At 37.3% G+C, this 21,229-nt stretch overlaps 1 protein-coding gene across 1 annotated transcript; it reads right to left on the bottom strand.

Annotated features, from left to right (window-relative positions):
• Positions 1-54: 54 nt before the first annotated feature.
• Positions 55-20,391, bottom strand: SPNS1 (SPNS lysolipid transporter 1, lysophospholipid). The gene is made up of 13 exons (XM_026677524.2): positions 20,235-20,391; positions 18,755-18,993; positions 18,491-18,556; positions 18,242-18,378; positions 17,629-17,780; positions 17,355-17,421; positions 9,289-9,431; positions 6,846-7,004; positions 6,447-6,636; positions 6,249-6,314; positions 5,628-5,726; positions 4,105-4,276; positions 55-2,948 (listed from the first exon to the last, which is right to left on the bottom strand). Exons 2-13 carry the CDS (start codon positions 18,969-18,971, stop codon positions 2,854-2,856), a joined length of 1,563 nt encoding a protein of 520 aa, XP_026533309.1. The 5' UTR covers positions 18,972-18,993; positions 20,235-20,391; the 3' UTR covers positions 55-2,853.
• Positions 20,392-21,229: the final 838 nt, after the last annotated feature.

The following is a 21,229-nucleotide window of genomic DNA, read 5'->3' as shown; positions in this document are numbered from 1 at the left end:
CCAGAAAAAAGTCTTCTGATACACAGTAAAATCAAGACAAGACACCAGTCGAAGTAAACATGATAAAGCAGCTTCATGTTTTATTAATACATATATCCTACTTATGTATACAAAGTGGTTCATAGTAAGTCTATTCTTTGCATAAAATAACCCCAAAGCAGAGAAAGAAAATCATATCCTCTTATCATTGCTTATTTTTGAAATATAAAAGGCTTTCTCCACACTATCCAACTTTTTTTTTAAAAGAGTGTCATTCACTTATGAAGATGAGATAGACACAAGAGTTGTCTATTGCATCTTTTTAAATTCTTAGAAGGGCTGACTTTGTCTTCCTTTAATTTTGGTATTATGCTACATGCATAATGACTTTTTAGCATGCACCTCCCCTCAAATATCCAAAAATGGTTCAGTCCAGGAAAAGTGTTAAGCATTTCAGATTACTGTATATAAAAAGTCTGCAAACTGCAGTCTGTTTCATAAGACTTTATGTATCAGTGAGCTTGGTAAAAAGTTGTACTTACCAGGATTGAAACACTATGCTGTTTCTTACTTGCACCAAACAACACCAAACTGCAAATCCAGAAACATTCTTGCTAATCGTATCCTCCTATTTCTGCACCAATTTTGTTGTAGCAATCTACACGTTATTCTGTGCTTTTTCCCTTCTCTCCCACCCCACCTGAAATTCAAAACAGCAAGCCACAATGATCATGGTTCACGTAAAAGATTCACCAAGCACCTGTAAAACTAACATTGACATTCAAGTTCAAGATATCAAAGGAAGTCAAGACAGCATTCAAACTGAAAGGAAGTTTAAAAGTGATAAATGATTAACAAGTCAAACAATATACTAAAATCTGCATTAAGGAAAATATGATTTTGGACCTGAGGCCTGGTAGCATAGTGGTTAGAATTGCAGTTCAAACCTGACCGGCTCAAGGTTGACTCAGCCTTCTATCCTTCAGAGGTTGGTAAAATGAGGATCCAGATAATTGGGGACAATATGCTGATTCTATAAACCTCTCAGAGAGGGCTGTAAAGCACTATGAAGCGGTACATAAGTCTTAAGTTCTATATCGCAATCACGCTTTTACTACTCCAAAGATCTGTTTATAAACAAAACCAGTTAAAGCACATAATCATATAAGTTTTACATTTGCTATCAGATGAAATTTCATATGGTTTTGCCTTGGAGAATTTGCAAATTCTGTGCTGTTAAAAAAGAGTTACCTTATCTAATCTGATAACAAATTATTCCCACCTCTAATATCTGAGAAAAAGAAACCACTAATGTAAATTAATAACAGTTCCTCCAAAAATTTTCAAAAATGAATTAATTATTGTGGTGCAAGCCAAACCCACATTTTTCAGATGAATGAAGAAATAATTTGCATTTAACACAGACAACAGAAAAAAAAAAGGAATGAAATTTTTAGGTGAAAATACACAAGCTGCAGACTGTAACATTTCCCCATCAGCTTAAGGGAGACTTAAGCACACTAGTGGTCTTAATGTTATTGCTGTATCATAATGATCGGTCAGTATGGCTGAGGACTGAATTTAATTCAAAATATTTATAAGATATCAGGCCAGGAGAAATTAATTTCAATTACAACTCATTTTTCTACATTTGATTTTACATTGAAGCATACTGAAATTAATCCATAATTGACTGTAATGGTTCTAATCCATTTACATTACAAATTATTTAAAAAAACACCACCTATAGTTAAAGTACAACCACTGTCTTTCACTGATGTCTTTGCAGGAAGCCTTTTTATTTAAGCTTCTTCTCCTCAAAGTAAAGACAAAATGCAGCTAGCAACTACATTACACTTCAAAGTGACAAATGAAACAAACCCCTGCACTTAACGCCAGGAGCAGAAGCCAGATTGCCAGGAGAACTGCAAGTAATATATAACAATAAGCATTAAAAAGTAAGAGAGGGAGCAGCTGAAACTAATCAGGTTATGGATGATATTCCCCCACCCACCCCAAAAAAGACTTGGTTGTACAAAACAAGATATCAGTCATCCAAACCTTGCCCATCTTCATTCATTCCAATGTTCAGAAGCAACGATATGTTAGGAACAAAAATATTAAATAGGAGTCTGAGGCTACAACCATTTATGCAACGTTTTTCATGCAAGTTTTCATACTTCAGAAGTAGACAATGACATCTTAATAGAGATGCAAACCTTTTTAGCTTCTCAAGTAAAATATAACTGATACGTTATAGTGTGATTTTTTAAGAGCACCTCCTAACACCGACTTTGTCATGAATACTGGTTTTCTCCTTTTGGGGGGGAGCAAGGGGCATCTAGATGGTCAGCTTCTATCAGAATATTTCATAGGTTTGTAAAAATGGAGATCCAAAAATTCTGTAAAAATATATGAAGGGAGACTGCAAATAAAAGCCTTTTGTATAAAAGCACAGATGTGATCTGGAAGATTTCATTTTTCTTAAAACCCAAGGCTATTGAAGACTGATTTTTTCAGTTACTTTGTAAACCTTTTGCACAAGTTGCTTTGAATTTCACAATGCAGGGAAAAAAAATAAATGAAATAAAAATAAAATCATCCAAATAAAAGTTGGAAATTAAGTAGATGGTTTTTTGCTATTTCACCCTCATTCATCTGAGAAACACCACACAACTCTGAATAGTGTTTGTGATTTATAAAAAAGTCCTATATACATAGCAAAAAATTTGTGATTTCATGTCCTGTTGTCCATAATCCTGCCTTGGTGCCTTTAAGAGAGTCTCTCTCTCTCTCTCTCTCTCTCTGTTTCCTCAACTGCCAAATACAAATCTGTTCAAGTTTCCAAAACTGAAGCAGAATCGCGGTGAAACTTCAGATAAGGACACTGGAGACAGGAACTTTTGTTGATCGCCCACGCTGAGGAACAACAATGCGGTCCTCCCCTTCCAAAGACTCGTGCAGCTGACCTGGAGTGAGGAAAGGAACATGTTAAGGTCTGCCTTCACAGGGGAGGGTCTTATCCAAAGAGAACAAGATTCTGAAAGGAGAATGCCTGAGCTCTCTTTCCTATGTTTCAGTGCTATTGTCTTTCCTTATTTCTTTCACAGCTACATGTTGCCATATACTGGTAATCCTCCATTTACAACCAATCAACTTTCAAGCCTTATAAAGGCACTGAAAAAAACGACTTATGACTGATGCTCAAACCCACAATCTTCTCAGCATCTCTTGTCACACGATCAAAATCTGGGCACTTGGCATTTACAAAAGTTGTAGAGTTCCAGGGGTGCCATATACTAAATAAAATGACCCCAGGATCATGTGATCACTATTTGTGACCTTCCCACCCAGCTTCTGATAAAAAGAAAAAGGTAAGATAAAAGGGGGGGGGGGGGGAGAGCCAGATTTGCTTAATGACGCTATGATTCAAATAACAACTGCAATGATTAATCATTACAAAAAAGGTGGTAAAATTGGCGATGATTCACTTAACCACCTTGCTTAGCAAAGAAAATTCTAGTTCTAGTTCTGATCATGTCAAAAACAATTGTACAACAATTCTGAATGCCCTGGCATTACTTTTGTTCTGGGGCTACTGCTTCAATGGTTACAAGTAGAAGCATTTGAGGTGAGTTATTTTCTTCTTTCATTCAGAATTTTTAAGAAAAAAAAAAAGAGGGGGGGAGAGAGAGAAAGGAAACACACAAAAAAGAGAAGGATAAAGTAGATAAAATAGGGAACTAAGAGTCAAGACAGTGCTGGAAAAAAGAGAGAAATTCATGCGATGCAATGCTTTATAGATTTTGAGGAAAACTTGGTCAGAAGCATCTATGAAACATCCGAGGTTAAGAATGCTTCCAGGTCATTCTATTCAATACCAGTGACTATCTCCTGAGGAACCCACATTGAAAATGTTCTCAAACACTCAACACTTCAGGATAGCAGATGCATTTTTGCACTTCTAGCACTTCTTCCTTTATGTGTAGTATACAATAAAACCAAAGGATGTACACTTTTTTATTAGCAACATGTGCTTTTGTGACATAGCACTGAATTCAAAAACAGCCTGAATACTTGAGGCATTCATTCTAACTGTGGAAAGGCAGAGGAAAAAAGTTTTACCTTGTACATATAGCTCTGTCCGTTTACGATCTGCCTGAATGAAACAAGCCGTAGCGAGGAAGAAACCACCACCAATAACACCCACAAAGCTGCAGACCATAAGTGCATATTCCAGGCTTCGGAACTGTGACAGCAATGAAACGGGGCGATCGCTCTGGATTTGGTCACTAATCTATGGAGGGGAGGGGGGGAAACAATAATCATGCAATCTATTAGGTAACTTCCCTATGGAAAGCCTTCAGAAATGAAGATGAATATTATTTATTGCTTCTCTTGCTATTTCATCCCACTTGAAATAAATAGCGAAACAGGCACACATCATGGTTTATTTTTCCTTTGTAATGGAAAATATGAAAATAAGAATTTCATTTTGTGAAATTCAGCTACTCCATATCTGAAATCTGAACAATAGCAGCCCACTGCATGCAGAACATAAAATAAATAAACATAATTTTGGAACAGCAGTTCAAATTTTCAATTACTCTCATATTTTGAGGAAAAGAAACATTGCTATATACCTTTAAACAAAAATAGGTATAGAATCTACACTGTCTCAAGAACAAAACCATAGTTTTGCAGTCACATATGAAAATGCCCTGCTTTAATCGTATCTATTAATTCCAATCCCAAAGCCCAGTATCTACAGTGACCTTGCAGTGCTATGGAGGTTACAGTGCACAAAGCTGTGTTGGAATGTTTCCTTTTAGTTTGAAAAGAAACTACAAGGAGAGCCTGGAATCCAGGTACCGTGTTTCTCACAAAATAAGGCTGGGCCTTATTTTTTTTTTTTTTGAGCCCCGAAAAAATGGCTAGACCGTCTTTTCGTGGGTGACTTAATTCCCTCCCCCACCTGGAGCGGCCCATACGCACGTACCTCTCCACGGGGCCGTTTCTATCAGCCAATAAAAGCAGCCTCGCGGCGAGGGGAGTGTGTGTGTGCGCTCGCCCCGAGGCCGCTTCTACTGGCCGATCGAAGTGGGTGGTGACTGCCCTTGGGGAGCTTCCATCGCCCGAAAGACACTGCCTAATGGCGAGGGGACACGGGCAGCCATGCCTCGCCCCGAAGCGGCTGGGGACTCTGCCTGCAGGGAGCTTCTATCGGCTGATGTTCTATCGGTAGATCGGGGTATTCTAGCCTAGGCTACCTGCAGGGCACTCCTAAAGGCAAGTTTTCTCTCCCCCCCGCCCTTCCCCCCCCATTTCTCTTCACCTCGTGTAGTTCTAACAAACGATGTGAGAAATGGCGGGGAATTAAATAGGCCTAAATTTTGGGGGTGGGGCTTAATTTCACCTCATGCCTAGAAATCATGCTGGGCCTTCCTATTGGTGGAGGCCGTATTGTTGGAGAAACACGGTAGCTCCAAGAGGTTTTGTGAACTGCTTTGATCTGCTAAGAACTGTTTTAATTGGGAGAAAGAATGGGGGGTGGGGGGGGGGGGGAGAGAAGCGGCTTAGGAGGTGGAACAGATGACAGGAATATTAGTTCTACAACTTCAGCCTAAGCCTTATATCCAAATGCTTACCAAACCAATAAGATAAGGGCTCCCTGCATCACCCAGAAGATGGGACAACAGAATCTGAAAAGCTTCAGCTGTGGAACGGCGAGTTGGGATGACAACATACTGCAAAGAGAAAAAGGGGATATTTCATTTGACACACTTTGTCAAGAAATATCAATGACTGCAGGATAAAGCTGTAATTGTTTATATCTGTTTCCCCATTTTATTGTAGTAAGCTAGCCAAAGTAGCCCCATGGTGAGATAGGTAGCAAATAAATTTAATAAACAAAGAAAGGAGGGTCAGGGATTTCGATTCTACAGGCTTGGAGCCACTAGCCCTTCTACTTGTCAGAAGGGGGGAAAAACCAAGTAAGGTGGATAGGTAGGATTGTGCTTCTGCCAGTAATGTATAAGGCAATTAAACAAACACAGATAGTGATGAACCTATCTGCAACAAAATATCAGAGATTGATCACATGAACTATCAGAGGTCGTGTAGCGTAGAACAGTTACTAGTGATATAACTCTACTGCTGATTGTTTCTCTATTTCTACTTAAAAGGCATGCATTTGTGCTATTAATTTCCAAGCCTCAGACCCTGTTTGTTGAGCAAATGTACGTGTTTTCCCTTCCCCATTATCTCACCAGAAGCATGTCTGCCACTATGGCCCAGTTGAGGGAAAGGAGTATTTCACCAATAAAAATAAATACCTACAAGGAAGAACGGAGAAGAATCATTTCATTGTATCTTAACAAGATATATTATTTTCCATGAAATGCCATACATAGAAATACCCTTTCCTGTGCCCCCAACGATTACATTAAAATCAAGGAGAAACTTACATAAGTGGCAACAATGCTCTGCTGAGCAAAGATGACAGCCAGGAACAGGAAGGGGGCAGAGCCAAGCAGACCAATGGCACACACTAGCGGATCAGCACGGGGATTGATGCGATGCCAGCGTCTTGAAATCTCCACTCCAGCAGTAACGCCCAGGACACCAGTCACACAAGTGATAATACCAAAGATAAGGCTGCGATGATAATTATATATGGCCTGGTGAGGCTCATCAGAAATGGTTCAAAATGGTTAAATAATCAGCATTGCTGGAATCTTTTCAAAAGCCATACAAAGTATTTAGAAGAACTCAGAAATAAGTTGTCACGATGTTCTTCAAAAGAGACCAAAAACATAAACTAAACTAGAAATCAAGACACAAGACAGTTCCCATTGTTAACTCACCTATCAGTGTCTGCATGACATACCTTACCACTAGGGCAAGGTGGGAGATTTCCCGTGGCCAACCGTGAGCGGTACAGGAATGCAGGTGCCCACAATGCTAGGGAGCCTGTTACAAATGCCACGGCAGTGAATCCTAGTGATGACAACACGAAGCTACGGCTGGCCAATCAGGGGACAGAAAGAAACAAAGAAGTAATGTCAGCATGTACTGAATTCCCAGAACCAAATCAGAGAGAACCAAATGGTAACAGATCTGAGCTGTCAGAGATCTGTCATCTCAACAGAATATCTCTATGTGTTCATAAGTAAAGATTTACAACTGAGTCACAAATTGTCCAAAAATGACCATAGATGACACAACTTGTATTCATGTTAGAAGTCATCTACAGTAGTGGTCCCCAACCTTTTTGTACCAGGGACCGGTTTCAAGCAGAAAATTTTTCAAGGACCGGGGAAGAAAGGAGGCTTCGCTCTCTCGCTGCTCCACCATCCAAGGAAGAAACTGCTTCAAAGAAGCGGGGGCTTTTCCTGTCGCCGCAGCTATTCCGAGCGCCCGTTTCACCCCCACTCCCACCCGCCCACAAGACGCCGCTTCTTCAATCCACAGTGTCCCGTTCTGCCTGCCTGCCTTAGTTTCTGGTTGTTTGGGAGCAGCTTTGGCTGAGAATAATAACTATTCGCCTCTTTTACTCAGCCGAAGCTGTTCCGATTCAACCATTAACGAAGGCAGGCAGGCAGGCAGAACGGAGCACTGCGGGCGGGCGGGCTGGCGGACGGGGTGGGGTGGGGAGAAACGGGCGCTTGGGAAGCTGCGGCGACAGGAAAAGGCCCCCGCTCTTTGAAGCAGTTTCTTCCTGTGCTGGTGGAGGAGCGAGAGAGCGACTGAGAGAGCTGACCCAGAGAGAAGGACAGGCTTCGGTTGCTTCCTCCCTCCTCTTCTTTCATTTGTGTCCTTGATCCCCGATCCCAGCAGCATTCACCAAAGGTGAAGAAAGCCGCCATTTTTTTAAAAAAAAAATTCTTTGCGGCCCGGTAGAGAGTGCTCCACGGCCCGGTACCGGTCCGGGCCCGGTGGTTGAGGACCCCTGATCTACAGCACTTTTCTGATGGTATTAGTCTTAGGCCAGTGTTTCCCAAACTTTTTCCTTCATTACCCAATACCACTTAGAAACTCTTATTGAACTTCAAGGACCAGTTTTAAGTCCCTTCAGCACCACTGCGATTTCAAAATGTTTACTGAATGAATAGTTGAGGACTATCTGAATTGTAAAACCAATATCAATAGAAAACATATGTAGCTCAGGGTTAGATTGTGGAGTGATTGGTGTTCTCTGAGCTTAGTTGTTTGCTTGCAGACATTTCATTATCCAATTAGGTAACATCATCAGTACTCCAGACAAACAATATCATCTTTATGTCATTTCAACAAAATATCACTGGTAATTTAATCAATTTTCATCTCAATAGGAATACTTTTGGATATTTTCAAATATATTTTAATAAAAATTTCAATTTTAAGTGAATTTAATTGTCCCTGATGTGATGGGTATTTGGTTCATTTGTCCTTATCTAAATAAAAATAGCTTTTACCCAATTTTAGGTAAGGTTTGGGAAGTACTATCTTCGGCCATGAGTAATCAACTTGCTATGTGAGTAGCACAAGGCTGAGAAGCACTATCAAGCATTGGCTTGAACAAAATGACAAATATGCTAAAAAGCTCTTTACTTTCATGCTGAAAAAACATCAAAAATGCTACCCTCCAAAAGTATCCACACACTAGCCTCAATAGCACTTCCCTGCTATTATTCTATCTCATATACGTATTTTTTATGTATAACTCAAAATGGTGAACATATCTTTTACTCCTGCCTATTTACTCCAAAACAACCCTGTGAGATGAGCTGATCCGAGTGACTGGGCCGAATTCATCTGGCAGGCTTTCATGAATAAGGGTGGCCTTAAATTAATTGTATCCTGGTTACTAGGCCAGTACCTTAATCACTATACTAAAGTAGTCAGCACTTCCCTGGTAATTATAAAAAGTCTGATACTCTACAATCCATACATGAATGCCTAGTTCTTTGGCCAGACATTTTGTAGAAATCTCCTACCAATGCTACCAGAGCACAGCAATCTGTTGTTCTTTGTCAGCCTGTGAATTTCATACTGAGTAGTGAGTTCCTGTTCTTCAAAAGAATACAAACCAAGTGGTTTCCCAGAGAAATGTCAGTGATCCAGCCCTATCCACTGGCCCTTTCACTTGGAGGGACAAAATTTCATGTCACTTCTAGCTATCCTGCAAGTTATGAAATAAGACCTTGTTTTTAACTCTAATTTATGAGTATTTGCACTGATCTGGATCCATTAAAATGAGGTTTTCATGGTTAGAAGATAATTCAGGGAAAAAAAATAGAAAAGCATGATCCCTGTCACATGACTCACTTGTGGCCCAGGGCTCTCAAATCAGCTGTCCATGAAGTGTAATGAAGAGGAGCATCAGTGAGTGTCTCTACAGCTCCTCGGGGTGGTTCACGCACTACAGTTATCAATAATATCAAAGCTAATGCTCCCAAACCTGGAGTCACCTGTGGAAGGCATAATTAAAAAAAAACAAAACAATGTGAAACATTCTGAAAAGAGAAAAATATATGTGAATGACTGGAGAAAAGGCTGCAGTCTAACTTTGGGTAAAAAGAAGTAAAAAGAAATTTCAGAAGAAACTTCCGGTTTGTCGGCTTCGCGAGCGGCAGGGATTCGCGACACTGCGCGATCCCTGCTACGCTAGCCGTTTTTGGTGCTCCGATCCGGACGGGTTCGGAGCTAAAGCTGCCCTGCAGGGGTAGCTGAAGATAGGGGGATCCGGAGAGGGGTTTGGGGTGTTGCAGACCCCCTCCCCGGCCGGCAGAACCCCCTTTTCCCAAGACGGTGCAGCGGCGGTCTGTAATGGCCGCCACAAAGAAGCCGGCAGCTGGGTAAGAATGCGCAGGAGGAAGAGGAGAAAGCCTTTGAGAGTGAAAGTTTTCTTGGTTGACCCAGGACTCTAAGACACATTTAACACAATTCCTGGAAATTATGGCCTTTTGAATGATTCTTTCCACAAGAGAAAATAAGCGGCAATTTTGAGGTGCTGAAAGGAAAGTTTACTCTCCTTCCCTACGGAATCAATAAGTGGATACTGAGAAACCTGTCTTTTTCAGGTAAAAACTAGCTTTGTGTGATAAGTGGGAAGGGAGAGGACAAAAAATATATTCATATGTTAAGATTTTGTTGGAAGAGATGCCTTAAGGATTTGAAGACTGAAATATAATTCCAATAAGGCTTTAAGATACAGATTTGGACTTTCTTTTTTTTGATTGATACTACCCCAGGAAGAGAAAGTGAGAACTTTGTCTTGGCTTGGATTGATTGAGGACTTTGGGATTGTTCTATTTTTTTTTTTAAATATCTTGGTTGGTGCAAGAAGAAAGAGGGGAAAAAGAAAAGAAAAGAAAAGATTTATAATGGCTTTTTTTGCTGAGGAACTGAGAAAAGAATATGAGCAAACAAAAACAGATGGAAAAGATGGTGTGAAAGAAGCCTTCCTTTTTTTAGAAATGGCGCTTGCTAACTATCAACAAACACTACAACAGATGGAGGAGGAGGAGGAGGAGGAGGAGGAGGAGGAGGAGGAGGAAGAAGAAGAAGAAGAAGAAGAAGAAGAAGAAGAAGAAGAAGAAGAAGAAGAAGAAGAAGAAGAAGAAGAAGAAGAAGAAGAAGAAGAAGAAGAAGAAGAAGAAGAAGAAGAAGAAGAAGCCATCTTTAATGAGTCTACAAAGCTGATTAACAAAGGAAGGAGAAAGAGAGGAAGGAAAAAGGACATAAGACTTAAAAAAACATCCAAGAAAGAGAAAAATAAGGTGCAAAATCAATATAATGATAGTAAACAAAAGAAAAAAGGAACACAACAGAGAAGGGAAGCCAGCAAGGCAGAGGCTAGGAGAAGGGCGGGTAGGAAGGTCTGGTGGGGGAAGAAAGAAAGGGAAAAGGTGGAGAAAAGCCACAAAGTTTTGAAATCAGATGGGAAAAGAGGAATCTTTTTTAGGGATAAAGGGTAAAGTACAATTTCTTTAAAAAAGATTTTGCAAGGTACATAAGATGGTATTGTAGCATTTGTATTAGAAATAGAAAATTAGAATGGTTTAAGAGTTAATAAGAGATTAAAATGTTGAAATGTTTAGTAATGATTGATTTTAAAATTTAATAAAATATTAAAGGGAATGTTTAGAATATTGAATTTTAATTAAAGAGTTTAATATGACTATGGTATTGATGTTATTATAAAATTATTATAGTAGCATTTGTTTTTGGAAAAGGCAATGGGAATGTTATAAGATTCAATATTTAGATCTATTATTTAACTATGTATTTAATCATTTTGGATTTATTATTTTTCTTTTATTAAAAAAAAAATTAGTAGATAGAATGTACCAAGCAGAATCAGATTGGGTATTAGGTGTTATTTTAAATGTTAATCTAATTAATTTAGGGGGAAGATAGAAAGGCATCATACTCTGATTAGTGATTTCAGGAGAAATTCTTTTTTTTTTTATTATAAGGAATGAGATAGAGGGATAATAAAGAATGGACAAAAGATACAAATTATAATGACTCAAATTAAGATGGATTAAATAAGATAGAATTAAGAAGAGTGAAATGTGTGGAGAAGCTAATATAGAAGATATAGAATGGTAAATAAAATAGGTAATGATATGTAAGATGAGCATGAATATAATTGAAGTCCATGTAGAGAGGGTACCTGGGGCCAAGTTACTTTCCTAAAAGATTTTTTATATGTTTGTGTGTTGTGTGTTTATGTTTCTGGGAGAATTAATAAAACCTTGCAGAAATACAGAATGAGAATAATGGTAACCAAGTCAGAAAGAAATAGATGAAATAATAATAGTGAAATTGAATAAGAGTAAAGAGAAGTAAAGAGAAATTAGATAAGAGGTATTTGTATGCTCATATGGAAATGGTTTAAAATAGAATTATATTGTATAAAATAAGGTTTTATTTGACTTGTAAAATTTATAATGGAAAAAGGTTTAAGTATGTAATGGTTAATGATGATTTGTTTGTCTTTAAAATTAATAAAAAATTTTTTTTTTTTTTTTTAAAAAAGAAGTTTCAGAATAACTCCATTTGTTGTAACAACAAACATTGACTAAAGTAGCTATAAATTCGGGGAGAGGGGAGGAGCTGGCGTCGCGACGATACGGTCTGCAATCGAGCTCCAAGATTGCAGCTGATATCTTCGCCCCTGGCTGGTCCAAACGGACCTAAACCGTCCCGTAGGGATGGTGATCGTGAAGGGCATACTCTGTGGATCCCAGGGACACCGCAAAGTCCCTGGTTGATCTGGGAGAAGTCCTTTTGCCGGCGGCGGAGAGGCAGCCCCCATAGCTGCTGAAGTCGGGACAGCTCCGGAAAGGAAGAGGCTGAAAGAGAAAGTGTGTCGGCTGGGTGAGAGTTTTCTTTTTTTTTACTAATTTGCTGAGACTTGAAAGGACACTCTGAATATGAGAAGAAACCTGTGAGATTTTTTGTCAAAACTGTATGAGCAGCGATTTTTAAAGAGACATCAAATTGAGGCTTGCTTTTTTTTTTCTCTTACTTTTTTTTTTTTTTTACTGGACTTTAGCATGACTTTGTAGTTAACCAGACTGAATTTTCTTTCATATATATATATTTATTTTCTTATGCTCCTTCTTGATTTCTTAATTTTTTTTTAGGCTAGAGGCTCCCTTTGGTTATTTTTTTTTATAGAAATTTTGGCGGATGTTTTGGAAATTACAGAGGAAAAGATGATGGATGGAGTAGATGAGGTATACCGAGTTTTTACAAGATATGCGATGAGAAATAACTTACCAAGGGAAGTCCATATCAGATTTACCAAAAAATCCATCAAAACACAAATATTACAAGTGGTAAGAGAGAAGACGTTGAAATACAAAGGCAAAGAGATCGTGGTTTTGAAACAAATACCCAGAAGAGTGAGAGAGATGAGAAGAGAATATCGATTCCTGACCAAAATGTTATTGGATAAAGAAGTGAATTATAGATGGCTGATTCCAGAAGGATTAACGTTTACGTGGCAAGGACAGAGACATAGAATTGATTCAATTGAGAAAGCAGAACTTTTCTACGCAGAATTTTTTGGAAGGAGAGAAGAAGAGGCAGAGAAAGAGGTCTCATTAATTGAGTTTCAAGAGGAACAACTGGGGACTGAAAAAGAAGAAGGCATAGTAGGTGGACAGGTGGATATCAAAAAACAACGTGAACCAAGATCTACGAGAGCTGCTAAACCTAACTATAAAATATAATCATGGAAGAGAAAAAATTGATTACAATGAATATAAATGGACTTAATTCAGCTGTTAAAAGAAGGAAAACTTTTCATAAATTAGGGAAATTAAAATTTGATATAATTTGTCTACAAGAAGTACATATTAAAAAACAACATGAACAATTGTTAGTATAGCCAAAATTAGGGAAAATATTTACTTCTTTGACTCAATGTAAGAAAAGAGGAGTGGTTCTATACATTAAAGAGGCTATCCCAGCAAAATTGATTTATACTGATGAAAATGGAAGAGTATTAATGGTGGAAATAATGGACAACAATATAAAAATACTCTTGATTGCAATTTATGCTCCGAATGATAAACAAGAAGAATTCTATAAAAAACTACACATGAAAATAACTGGACTGGACTATGCTAATATAATTATGATGGGAGACTTTAATGGAATTGTGGACAGTAAACTGGACTATATAGCAACAACAACAAAGCAAAATAGAAAGATTCTCCCTAAATCCTTTTTTAAAATGACAGACGAATTAATCTTAAAAGACATTTGGAGAGAAAGAAATGTTAAAACTAAACAATACACTTTCTATTCAAATAGACATTTATCATGGTCCAGATTGGATATGATTTGGATCTCAACAGAATTAATATCTAATATTCAAGAAACAAATATTGAAACAAGTACTTGGGCAGATCATAGCCCAATGACAATTAAATGGAAGGGACAAAAAAAAAGATCGAGATGGACATTAAATAATACTATCTTAAAGGAAAAAGATTTTACACAATGGATGGAGAAAGAACTGGCTTTTTTCTTTAGAGAAAATAAAAAAGAAGATACTTCAATGCAGAATGTTTGGGACACAATGAAGGCATATGCTAGAGGTTTGATAATAGATTATATAAGAAAAAAGAATATTAGGAAAAGGTAAGCCACTAAAGCCTTGGAAGATGAGTATAAAAGACTTGAAAAAGAATTACAGAAAATGCCACAGAAAAAGGATATTAAATTGAAATTGGACATAACTAAACATAAAATGGAATTAATAGAGAAAGAAGAACTGGCACAGAAAATCAGAAATGCTAAACAGAATTATTTTGAAGATGCAAATAAACCAGGTAGATGGCTAGCATATAAATTGAGAAAGGAGAAAGAATCAAGAAAAATATTGCAGTTAATAGATGACCAAGGCCAAGTTTGTTATGATAATAAGGAGAAAAAGGAAATTATTCGAGACTTCTATGGGCAACTATATAAACAAGAGAATATTGATGAGGAAAAAGTCAAACAGTATCTACAGAATGCTAACCTACCTAAGATATCTAAAGAGACTGAAGAAATGCTAGAAAGCAATATAACAATGATGGAATTAACTGAAGCACTTAAGAAACAAAATAATGGGAAAGCATCAGGTCCAGATGGGCTTCCAGCAGAATTCTATAAAACATTACAAGAATCATTGAGCATTCCATTGTTAGAAGTTATGAATGAAGCTATGTCAAAGAAGATGATACCCAAAACATGGTCAGAGGCTTACATTACACTTATTCCAAAAGAAGAGGCTGATCCACTGCAAATTAAGAACTATAGACCTATTTCTTTATTAAATGCAGACTATAAAATCTTTGCTTCAATCTTAGCAGAAAGACTTAAAAAATATTTAAACAATTTCATTCATCCAGACCAAAATGGATTTCTGCCAAAGAGACAAATTAGAGACAATATGAGAGTAATCCTGGATACTTTGGAATACTATGAGGCACATCCTGAAAAGCAAATGGCTTTGATATTCCTAGATGCTCAAAAGGCATTTGATAATGTGAACTGGAGATTTATGTTATTACTATTGGAACAGATGGGTTTTGCTAGAAAATTTATTCAAGCAATAGAAGCCATATATAATAAGCAGACAGCAAAGGTAATGATGGAGGGAGAACTTACAGACTTTATTAATATAAGAAAAGGCACAAGACAAGGATGTCCCCTATCTCCTTTGCTATTTGTATTGACTTTGGAAGTGTTGAATAGAAATATTAGAGATGATAAAAGCATAAAAGGAATGAAAATTAAAAAGGAAGAATTTAAACTGCAAGCTTTTGCGGATGACTTAGCCTTTATCTTGGAAGATCCTTTAGAAACAGCTCCAAAGTTATTGGAAAAGATAGAGATATATGGTGAGGTGGCTGGTTTGAAAATAAATAAAGACAAAACAAAGATCTTGACAAAGAACATGCTACTAAGACAAAGAGAAGAACTGGCAGACCTGTTGAAAATCCAAGTCACGAACAAGGTCAAGTATCTGGGAATATACTTGACATCAAGATGTAGTACATTAAAAGAGAATAATTATATTAAACTTAAACAACAGATAGCTTTAGATTTGAAGAAATGGGAAAATTTACAATTGTCATTAATAGGGAGAATTTCAACAATCAAGATGAATATTTTACCCAGAATCTTATTTTTGTTTCAAACAATACCAATTAGGCTCGGAAAAGACTATTTTGAAGACTTAAATAAAATTATGCTGAAGTATGTATGGCAAGGTAAGAAAGCGAGAATAAAGCTAAAGCTTCTGCAAGATGCTAGAATTAGAGGAGGTTTTGGCCTGCCTAATTGGGAATTGTACTACCAAGCTGCAAATTTGATGTGGGTCAAGGAATGGATAACATTAAGAAAGACTAGATTGTTGACACTAGAAGGTCATGATTTGCTGTTGGGTTGGCACGCTTTTTTATGGTATAAGAGAACTAAAACACAGGGTTATTTTAGAAGACATTATATACGGGAGTCTTTGTGGTTAAACTGGGAGAAGATAAAAAGACAATGTTATCTGAAAATTCCAGTTTGGTTATCGACTATTGAAGCATTTTCCTATCCTATAATTTATAAGAAGGAACAAACAGTTAGATATGGGGAACTATTGGATGAAAAGGGTGAACTTAAATCGATACAAAATTTAGAGGAACAAGGTATAAAGATGAATTGGTTTTCATATGCGCAAATACATTCAAGGTATGATGAAGATTCTAAAACAGAGGGATTTTATGATAAACAGACTGATCTAGATAAGATCTTGACAGGTACTGATGAGAAGGTGATCAAAAAATTATATGGTTATTTACTGGGAATTAAGCTAGAGGAAGAACAAGTTAAAGAAACTATGATTGTTTGGGGGAAGAATTTTGGATATGGGATTGATTTAGAGAAATGGCAAAAATTATGGTCGCAAAATTATAAAATGACAATGTCAACAGCTTATAAAGAAAATTTGTATAAGATGTTTTACAGGTGGCACTTTCCCCCGACGAGGATAGCAAGAATGTTCAAGAATAAATCTGAAAAATGCTGGAAATGTCATCAGATACCTGGCTCATATTACCATATGTGGTGGACTTGTGAGGATGCTAGAAAATATTGGACTAAAATCCGCATGTGGTTGGAAAAAATGACAAAGAAACACATAGATTTGAAACCGGAGTTTTTTTTATTGGGAATCTTACAGATACATACAGTAAAGACTTGAAATATCTGATTGTAAATGTATTAACAGCGGCTAGGATTGTATTTGCTAAAAATTGGAAGAATGAGAAAATACCATTGCAGGAAGAAATTATTAAGAAAATATTGGAATGTGCTGAGATGAGTAGATTGACATTTGGAATTAGAGAGCAAGAGGATAAACAATTTTATGAAATTTGGGACCTTTTCTATCAATGGTTGGATGATAAAATACAATAATAGAATATTGAAAATGTTAGATAACAAGGAATATCTTTGCTTTTTCTTTTTCTTTTGTTATTTGACATCATATCTATAAAGTGTTTTTAGGATAGATTTGGTATTATATGATTTGTTATAGAATAAACCATTTAAATTATAGTTATCTCATAAAGTATGAATAAAATTATAGTCAAATGATTTTCTAATAGCGATACTAGGATATATAAGTTTGGATTGACAATATGAGTTATTATGTAATATAACTGTAATTGAGACTACGAAATGAATGCACAAAACTGATAAACCAATCGACACAGTTTGTATATATATATGGAAGAGAGCTGATGTTTTTACGTTTTGTTTGTTTTTTAAAAAAAATCAATAAAATTGTTTTTTAAAAAAATAAAAATAAAGTAGCTATAAATTCTACTTGCCCGCAAGGCCCAATGCCAGTCATCAGCCACATCTTTCACCTTTGATCCCACAATGTAACCCAGTCCACTGTAGAAAAAAATCAGGAGAGCATTCAAATCTATACACTGGCAGGTTTTCCAACTTCCACCAAAGCTAGTTAACACTATCAGCTTAACTCTTTTAGGATATGGATATGCAAGCTATATAAAGTAATGTTAGTTTTTTTATTTTCAACAAAGATAAAAACCCATCTTTTTACCCTCCCTCCAAATATAGAGCACAGGCTGTTCCCACCTGCCTACAGGTATAGCAAAGTAGAAAATGCTAAGCATGCGGGATCTCCGGTCACCCAAGTACAGGTCAGCAATAATGGTGGGGGCAATAGTTGAATAGCTAGCCTCTCCCACACCCACTAGGCCTCGTGTAAGTAGCAACATCCAGAAGAACTGAAGAGGAGATAAAAAACAGTGTATGAACAATAGGGAAGCAGATATAAGCTTTAAATGTAGAATACACTCAATAGGAACCTTGAAACTTTTGGTTGTGAGCTATGAATTAAACATTTTAACTTTGTTTAGACTTTATTTAGTTATTTGTTTATTGCTTACTTAAAGCAAAAGTGCCTTCAGCAATAAAACAGGAAACCTTAGAAAGATTTCTTTCTAATTTTAGAGAATTTATTTGAGGTTTGATTAAAAGAGAGCCAGAAATGCAACTATTTGAAAGCAGCAACAGCCAGAGGGTTAATTCCTCTTCTCGTTGCCTGCTATGAAACTTCATGCATTTGAATGTATGGAATTCCTCATCACTAAGCCTATTAGAAAAGTTTTATAGCTTGAAATACAGAATTTCAAGAATAATTTCTGGAAATTTACCAGAAGTCCCCTCTTCCACACCCGATAAATACCTGCTTGGGGATGAAGCTGCTCCCTAGAGTCACAATAGACCAGAAGAAGATTCCTATACACATCAGATATTTACGATTGTAACGATCACCCAAGTAACCAAAAATAGGTGCCAGTACCATGTAGCTGCTAATAAAAACTGTTAGGAAATGAAAAAGAGTTTTATGTTCCATCTCTGTTCCATATCAACTGTATAAATGGTTACAAAAGGGAGAAAAAAGACAACCAAGGCCAATTCCACCAGTCCTTACCTGTCTGTAGCAGTCCTGATTTGCTATCATCTATATTAAAAAAATTCTCAATGTCAGGAAGAACACCTGAAACAAGGAAAAAGAAATTCAGAATTTCGAATGAGGATACAAAGATACTACTTTTCATCAACTTCATCCATAATGATCTAATCAAAGCCAGGAATGGGGAGAATCTATTTATCTTTGCTTTAAAAGTTACATGCCCATTTCATCAGTTCAAATAAGAAACTGGAAGAATTTCAGCTACCATTCCATTATGCTTACCAGCCACAGTGAAGCGATCCATGTAGTTCAGTAGATTAATAAAAAAGAGTACCCCCACAATAAGGCCTGCATGTTGAGAGGATATCCCTGTCAGGGCCTGTACTTCTTCTTTCCCTATGTGCCCTGGCTGAAGATCGTCTTTTCCTTCACCTTCAGTATCATCTGCCTGGGTTAAAATTGGAGCTGTATCAGCATAAGATTGCTGCTGGGATCCCATGGCTGGGAATAAGGAAGATCCACTGTAAGGAAAAAATGTATAATTACAGGGGATACAGACTTTAGATTTGCAGGACCTACTTTTAAAAAGAGGGTATACCAAACCTATACAACTACAGGAGAACAGGATCTATTAAAGAAAAAAACCCCACAAGGCCTATCAATGTTTGTAAGCCACTCAGAGTTACTGAATGTAAGTGGGAGGGCCCTCCAAATTTTCATCAATCAACTGAAGCACGGTAGAAAAACAAATGCTACTAATTAAAGTCACTGGTCAATTTAAAACCCAGATAAGGTTTCTATTCAAACCCAATCTATTATGATTTATATTGATTGCTTAGTATCCTATGACCAACACTGTGTTATATTTATGAATTGTGAGGATTGTATCTACAATTTTTTTATCAATTAATCAATCAATCAATCAATTAAAGAATGGTAGAAAAACAAATGCTGTTAAAGGCACTGATCAATTTAGAACCCAGATGAAGAAAGTACTTTTAACTCACAATTATCCCAAACATCCTTCATTTAGTATCCTATTATGATTTGTGTCGATTGCTTTAGTACCCTATGACTATCAGTGTGTTGTACCTATGATTTATGATGATTTGTATTTTATGATTATGAATTCTTGTTTGTATGTACACTGAGAGCTTATGCACCAGAGGAAAATTCCTTGTTGTGTCCAATCACACTTGGCCAATTAAGAATTCTATTCGAACAGTGAGAAAAGCTGCAAATTCCTTTGGTGGATGTCTTCATTTCGCAACCGAACCTCAGGAATCTCTACCACAAATCCCTGATATCTCCCAGCAGATCTACTGTCTACCCACGCCAGCTTCCAAGAAAGCGGGGGAGAAAAATTCTTAACCGGACGGCCTGCTTCACAGGGTTATTGTTAGAAATGACCCACTAAACTATATTTAACACCCCCGCCCCCCTTTTTTAAAAAAATATCTCGGGCCTCTTGCAAAAGAACGGAGGCAAATACGGCTGGAAAGAGACAGAGGAGGGCAGGCTGATTCTTTCAAAATACGAACTATATCCAATCATGATTGTGGGAGGTTTAACTGCCTCCGACTAGACCCTAAATGCTGGTTTCTGGTAATGCTGGTAATTCTGTCAGTGGACCCCCAGGATCAGTCAACCCCCGCTTAGAATGACCCATTAAAATGAACTAGGGGAGGATGTCTTTAACGAGCGCGTGCCAAGTTCCCCTCCATTTCCAAATTCAATGTAATATTCCTCTTTATAAACTTACCCGGCCTTTCTCCCCTCAGTTTGAACAGTCGGATCAGATCACGTGAAGTTTTTTTTTTTGTTTGTTTAAAGAAAAGGAGCTCCTTTAAAAAAGAAAAAAGGACAACCTTCCTTATCACATGACTTTTTTCCCCCGCCTTTTCCGCCTCACGCTCTGCGACTCGGATTACTTGAGAGAGGCGGAGCCTCACCCTCGGCGGCTGAGGGAGGGGGGCGAGTTGCCTCGACGACAGCCAATAGAATGGGCCCTTTCATTAGAGGAAGCAAAGGAAAATGGCAGTTTTTGTTGCGTTCCTCAGCAGCCCTGGCGCAGGCTCCTCCTAACTTCTCTCCTCGAGCAACGGGTAGCCTGTCTTTGTTGGTTGTTATGGTTACGCAGCATTACTTTCTGCCCAGCTCTGTTTCCTTCCGTCGCACTGTCTCTATGACATTCAGTGTGCCCTAATTTACAAAATATCACATTTAATTTTATTACTACCAGTTTTGTCCTGGCTTTCTCCGTTATCGCATCTCTCTCAAGTTACAAAGCCATCTCAATCATTTTAAATGGCATGGTTTGGCAAGTCACAATTTTTAAAAAAGGGAGAATGTTGATGATGGGGCGGATGGGAGCAAGAACACAAATTGTTTAGTGTAGCTGGAGGCTTACAATTTACAATTATTGTAAACCTGTTGGACTAATAAAGATACAGACTTAGCATTAATTTTAGTTAATTTGGCAATAGAAACATGCCCTCTATGTATTGTCCCAAAACTGCTGGTTAACCATTTCCAGCTGTTGGTTACATAAAACTAAACCATTGTGGTACCAGTAACTTTAATTCATATAAAAATATCTTCATAGAAGTTTATGTTGTGTAAGTATGATTTATTCAAGGTATGAGCAAAGAATGAAGCTTGTTTTCATAGGTAATTATGAATAAGAGTTTTCATCATTTTTGTGAATATTCCCCTTCAAAATAAAGTTTTTCTTTTTCATATTTACAGCTTTGAATC

Source organism: Notechis scutatus, chromosome Z (genome assembly GCF_049901735.1).
Source record: "Notechis scutatus isolate UNSWTSFEM ecotype Mainland chromosome Z, rNotScu1.2, whole genome shotgun sequence".
Taxonomy (NCBI): domain Eukaryota; kingdom Metazoa; phylum Chordata; class Lepidosauria; order Squamata; family Elapidae; genus Notechis; species Notechis scutatus.
Note: the sequence above shows the minus strand (reverse complement) of the source record. Positions and strands in the feature narration are given on the sequence as shown.

Excerpts from the sequence above, each read along its gene's own strand:
- SPNS1 (XM_026677524.2), bottom strand. The coding sequence starts at position 18,971 with ATGGGATCCCAGCAGCAATCTTATGCTGATACAGCTCCAATTTTAACC. Across the intron at positions 7,005-9,288 it reads TTGAGAGCCCTGGGCCACAA|CCGTAGCTTCGTGTTGTCAT; the intron begins GTGAGTCATGTG and ends CTGATTGGCCAG. Across the intron at positions 6,315-6,446 it reads AGAGCATTGTTGCCACTTAT|GTATTTATTTTTATTGGTGA; the intron begins GTAAGTTTCTCC and ends TCTTCCTTGTAG.